At 38.5% G+C, this 6,422-nt stretch overlaps 1 protein-coding gene across 2 annotated transcripts in view; it reads right to left on the reverse strand.

The window, feature by feature from the left end:
- The window catches only part of dgkh (diacylglycerol kinase, eta), a gene marked incomplete at its 5' end in the record, with an annotated part of 71,814 nt that overhangs the window by 37,587 nt on the left and 27,805 nt on the right, over positions 1-6,422 (reverse strand). For both annotated transcript variants that reach the window (XM_014027069.1, XM_014027070.1), the window contains 1 exon segment: positions 4,407-4,503. In XM_014027069.1, coding sequence (XP_013882523.1) covers positions 4,407-4,503 — 97 coding nt within the window.

Genomic DNA, 6,422 nt, shown 5'->3' on the forward strand with positions numbered 1-6,422 from the left:
GATCCATACATTGGTAATGTCTGACTGGGCCTCGTGACACTTTATGTTCACAAATTGGGCCCTGAGGTCAAAAAGGTTAAGAAGCCCTGGTCTAACGGACCATGAATCTGACTGATTTTATCAATTCAACTGTTTGATGTGAACATATCTCTTGTGCACATGCGAATCAACTTCTAACTGTGTTTACCTTGAAGTACGCTGGATATAAGCTGGTGGTTGTTAAAGGGGTGCAACAGATGTCAAAGGTCGAGTTACAGTTTATGTCAATTCAGGGTTTTTATTAGAAAACAGTTACACATGTTTTGCCAGAAGGTGGCAGCAAGAAGGTAAACTGTAATTGACCAATATGATAAGGGGCATTTGAACTTTTTCATCTGCTTGATTAGTGATGAGTAGTTAGCTGGACATTTGGTTGGTGGTCTGTTAAAGTAGAATAATCTTCAGCTAATTTCTGATGTAGAAAGGGGGTCTGAGGAGATGGTTTAGCACAGTGGTTTCTCAGTTGTTGTTGGTGTTTTTTTCATAAGGGTGTATTCAAAGACCATCTCCCAGACAACGATAGCTTCAGCATCATCGGAGCAAAACCCACCCTTGGCCTACCAGATGAGACAACAGGAGGATTCCATCCCTGGGACCATCACACGATCCAGACTGAGAGGACAAGGAGTGACGGTGTGTAGAAAAAAGCCCCAACGTCCAAACGTTGTTTAGCTGACATTTTAAGTGATTAAAGGTAACACTGATATAAAAACACAAACGTAGCAGGCATGAACTTAGTTGAGGCCAATCATAATTGTTGCTAATTATAATCAATGATTTTTACTGTTCGTTGTATGGTTGAWCTGTTAATAAGCTAAGGTTAAAATATGAAACACTAAGATGATATTGTGGGGACTAATTGAATCAGGTTGATCTGTGGGCGGAGCCAAATACCAAAAGATGATCAGAAGGTAAGATGGAGAACCACTGAAGGCTTCTCCCTACAGAAGGGTATAGGTTAGGAAAACTATACCCTCATTGGAAAGATAGGGCAGATAACCTGAGTCAGTTAAAAGCCTATGTAATTCCAGGATGTGTTTTCTACTTTGTATTGTTGGGGTAGAATAAATGAATTATTTTACTTAATACCAGGGGTGGGATGTCAGTAAATTTACATGAGGTGCTGTCACACTTAGGATAATTGCAGACACATAGTGCATTAATGCGAACATATAGGGTTTTTAATTATAAATTTCCTTAATGACTCGTTGTCATGTGAACAGGGGGAGTTGAATAAATTTATTGGAGTGTTTACTACTGACTTTTAAAGACACTACACATTGTATAGTCTTTTATTAGGTGAACAGTAATATATTTCTATAATGTGGTTATCTCTGGTTGAATTGATGATTTTATGTGCAGACTGGGTTGTGGGACTCTTGATCAGGGTTTCACAGACTCAGGAGGCTTTTAGTCAGATACATGTCTGATTTAAAACAGCACATATAAGAACAGTGATCAAACATTAGGGTGAGGAATAATGTCTGACATCTTGACTACATAAAGAAATAGCCTGCCCCTTTAACATTTGTCATGAGGCGGAGTCAGGATGCGAAGAGGATGGTTACTTGAGGTGTTTCCTGGTTCTGGAGACTGTTTACCTGATGCCTGTCGGAGGCAGATTAAAACAAAAGCTAACTAGACATGGGTTTTTACGATGTAAAAACAAGTGTGCATTGCCAAGTAGCATGTTATTGCAGCATGGCTTTGCCTGCAGCAATGGACTTTCAGAATGAACTTTGACCAAGTTCAAATGTGTTTTCTAAACCAGCTTGTGCCTGTCACGTCAGCAGGTGTTTGTAATTAAGGTAATTGAGTGACAATATGAAGTTTGAAGAGATTTTTGTTAAAGTAGCAGTAGCTGGATTTGACCCCTGATCTCCTGCATGAAAGCTCACAGTGCTCATCATGAGACTATAGGAGATGTGGCAGAGGACGATCCCAGGGATTGGATTGTATGTATACAGAAAAAGTTTACCTTGCCAATGCAATTATTGACACTTAAGTGCAATATATTACAGCAATAGGACAACATAAAGACAGTATTACAGTAAAACATCAAAATACAATCATATTAACATTGTAATCACTGAAGTACTGAGTTTAAATATTATGAAACTATGGTGCAGTACCATATTGTGTAGATACAGCAGGGGGCAGTATTGGACCAATACAAGGCTCCATTGACTGCCATTATAATTTATTAAACATTAATATTTCAAAAACTATAAGTTTTACAGGCACCAAAAGGCATAGCCATCATTTGGCACAGGGGCTTTACAGATATAAATTACAATGGCAGCTCTAGGACAAAGTATGCAGGAGGAGAAGCATGGCAAAGTGGAGATGACTTGGATGGGAAATGAATCACAATAGTGTGCATTGCATTGGCAATGCACACTGATTAGTCCACAGCTGTGTCTGGATGGTTTGTATGGCTCACTCAAACCTTCACATGTCATTATTATTAACTGGTGTTAGATCTGAACAAGTAAAGAGCATTGCTTGAATTTTAACAGCTTAATAACGTGACCAGTAACGACAGGTACCCAGTCCCTCACATTCAGGACGTTTCTGTCCATCTGGCAGGGGCAACCATTATTTCAAAGGTAGATCTGGTGCTGGGATATCATCAGGACCCTCTCCATCTGTCTGACGTACCCAAAACCGCTGTTATAACTCATTTTGGGCTTTTTTCAGTTTTTGCAGATGCCTTTTGACCTTTTGTGATTGCCTGATAGTAAAACATAACACGGACCTAATAATCTTTAATAACTCAGAAATGAAAGCAGCACAAACGGACCACTAAAAAGGTAGATCGCTTTGGTTTGTTTTGGAGCAAGATGGTGTGCTGGTGACGTCATCGGCGAGTGAGAGCTCTTATGTGAGACACAAATTACCTAATTTCCCTCTGGGATCAATAAAGTATTTTTGAATTTGAATTGAATTGAATTGAAATGCTAAAAAGTAAAGGGAGCTATAAGGGACAAAGAGATTTTTCCCCCAGAAGTGGTGATGCTTAAAATAGGACAATGTTTACCAGTCACCTTAGGCAAAGCTGTCATAAAGACAAAACAGTGGGAGACTGTTGTTACAGAAGGGTGTGTGAATGAGTGTTTAGTGCCTATTCAACATATCCATCCTCTTAGATGTTTTTACAAAAATAAAATAAAATAACCTTCAATGCCAAAGTGAAGTCAAATGAATACAGAGTAACAACAATTAAAAAATATGTAGTGTAAAATTAGTGATTCAGCTCCTAATTCAAAGACAAAAGTCAGAGGAGGGTTACAAAAGGATTCTGAAGGCCACGAACATCCCAGGAGTTAAATCAATCATTAAGACATGGAAGGAGACTGTGCAACCACCAAGATTACTGACTGCTCTCATGGTTTTACTGTCCATGCCACAGCAGGTCAGATGGGAGAGGCTATGAACACAGCAACTGTTTCCCAGTTCTTCACCAGTCTGAACTTTAGTGTGGCAAAGCAAAAGACACTCTTGAGGAAAACTCATTAAATTTAAATTAGAGTTTGTCAGACTATGAGATTTCCTCTGGCTAGGCTCTTGCGATCAAAATATTAAATGAGCTTTTCACCTATCTGTGTTGTGGAACAGTTGCTTTAGAAAATAAATCTACTTTTACACAAGCTCCTTATTCGTTTAGCAAACGATAAAAACTGGACAGAATCATATAATATCTTACATCTACTTGAGCCTAATAAATTTTAAAGATGTTCAACAACACTCAAGTTTGGTGTTTCATTGAACTGATAGCTCCTGAAAAGTGGTCTTGGTTTGGAAGACCCTGGGTGCACCTCAGTTCGTGACCACACACTACCCCATTACCATAGTGATCTGTTTCATATCAGACTTAAAATGCATTGGGACATGTATTTACACGTCTTTTCACTGGAAGAATACATGTAAATAAATAAAAAAAATATATATTAATAATTTGGGTTTAGCTCCAGTATCAGTACTTGTAGTTGCATTTTATTTAACCTGCTGTTGCAGCATGAATTTGAATGGCTAAGTTGTTAAAATTACTTTTAAAAATAAATTCAGTTCATGATGAATTTTCAAACTATGCCTACTTGGTAAAAAAAAACTCAGCCGTTTTCATTTCTCTGTTTAGTTTGCTGTCGGTGAATTGAATCCTGGGACATCCTCGGCCGGTAAGGATCCTCGGATGTGTCCTTGGTTTTCGACATATTGTGGGCTGTATTCCTCAGCCTTATGAGGAGGAGCCTTTGAATTGGGACAGGACTCGGCGCAGGGCAGTGATGTATGCGGCAGACACACTCATGAGTATGCAGCCCCTGAATGGAGACACAGCCCTTCAATGCCTGTTGTTGTTTTCTCACCTCCAGCTGGACCTTCTGCTCCAGGTTTTTGTATGTTCTTTGTAAAAGCTCCTTAGTCCCCAAAACACCATACCACATCATGTTTTTGGTACGACTCCTGTGTTGAAAAGATGCAAAGGAGAAAACAGTTTATTCATCATCATCGTTGAAGGAATTCATTAGTTAGTTAGATACTGATTGAAGCACCACACCGTTTGTCTTAGTTTCCTTTTTAAGGCTTGAATTTTATAATGTCCTGATTAAAATAGTTTTAGCTACATGCGCAAAACATCATGACAACACAGATAAAACCATTATAAATTCATTAGGAAAGATATTTTCTGTAAGAGTTGCCTGCGATTCAGCCGTAGACCTGTAGTGGGCGCACCAGGCACTGAAGATCCCTGCATGAAAAGGCAGCGCTGCTTTGCTTCTCCAGCCGTGAGCAATAAAGCTTCGCTCAAAACCAGATGTGGGGTTGTGTGGTTCCATTCTCTTCACATTTTAATCTATTCAATATTTATGTGGTTTTGTCATAATTTCAGTTAACGAACACGAAATATTCTTACATCATCATCATCATCAACATATCTTTATTCCAGACAGATAAAACGGTCCATAGTAAAATACAAAAAAAATAATTATAATAATAATAAAACACGTACAAAAGATAAATATATATAATTTTTTTTTATTTTTCTAAAGAAAGAGAAAAAAACAGCACATCATATCGTTCACTGTGTCACAAATAAATGAGTGGTGATGGAATCATGATGTAAATCTTACTGTACTCAGTGCGGGGTTTAATAAAATTACAGTTATATTATTGCATGAGACAGATAATTTACACATGCATTAATACATTAATAATGGCCTGAGCACAGCTGGAAATGTGAACACAGCATTATTTACCAACAGTTGGCCAGCACTACACCATCTAGGCACTTTATAACTAGTAGCCTCATACCAGCTTCTTTTGTGTCGTGTCCACAGATTGCCAGTATATAGTGGAGTATAAAAGGAMAAGATAGATCTGTACAGAGGATGAGCACATACCAAATTTTCTGATGTGCGTACATCAGACTATACTGCCTACAGAAGTCACGGTCGTCAGACAGGCCATCATTTATGTAATGTTGTGAATATTTAACCTCATTACATATGCTGAGAACAGTACTAGACAAGAAAAAAATCAGGGATTATCAGATGCTTACCTTCATTTCTTCTAACAATCATAATATTGCTTTTCTTGGCATTATACCTGATGCCAGCACTGTATGGACATAGGACAACCAAATTATCTGCATGCATTATATGAATGATCATACAGTCACCAACTACACAGACTGTTTTGCAACAATTTGGAAACTTTGACAGTTCATCCATATAGATATTAAAAAGGTAAGAGGACAGTATACTTCCCTGCCTTACTCTATAACCAACATTAAATGAATGGACACAGTGTTGCCCCATTAAACTGACTGATACCCATACCAGTAAATAAGAATTCTTGGGTATGCCTCTTGTAACTTATAAAACAACTAATATTACCAGCTTTGTCCTTAATAATAGGTAATGGTTTAATAGATAACATTGAATCAGGTAACAAACCAGTGAAACACTAATGGACAGTTTCCCACTTGCATTTTTCGTATGCTCAGTAGAAATGTTATCCATCCCTTGTTCCCTTTCAGAGTCATAACAGCCGGTTCGGATGTTATCAGTCCATTAAATGGACGTTATTAGCAGTTATCAGTCCCGTAGAATGGCTTCAGACTGTCCCGACTAGGGGTGTAAGAAAATATCGATACACTGAAATATCGCAATATTTCATTTCCCGATACTGTAATGATTGGGCTTTTTGAGTTTCACAATTTGTCACACACACCAGAGAAGATTTAAACAGTTTATTAGAAAAGTGGAGCAGACTTGCGTCACCGGAGTCCTCCTAGCGAGCGGCGCTGTCGGGGGAATCCCTTGGATGACGTCACCTGACAGGGGTGACGAAAGGCGAGGATCCAGGAGCCAGAGCGTGGG

This window comes from Austrofundulus limnaeus, unplaced genomic scaffold, assembly GCF_001266775.1.
Source record: "Austrofundulus limnaeus strain Quisiro unplaced genomic scaffold, Austrofundulus_limnaeus-1.0 Scaffold613, whole genome shotgun sequence".
Taxonomy (NCBI): domain Eukaryota; kingdom Metazoa; phylum Chordata; class Actinopteri; order Cyprinodontiformes; family Rivulidae; genus Austrofundulus; species Austrofundulus limnaeus.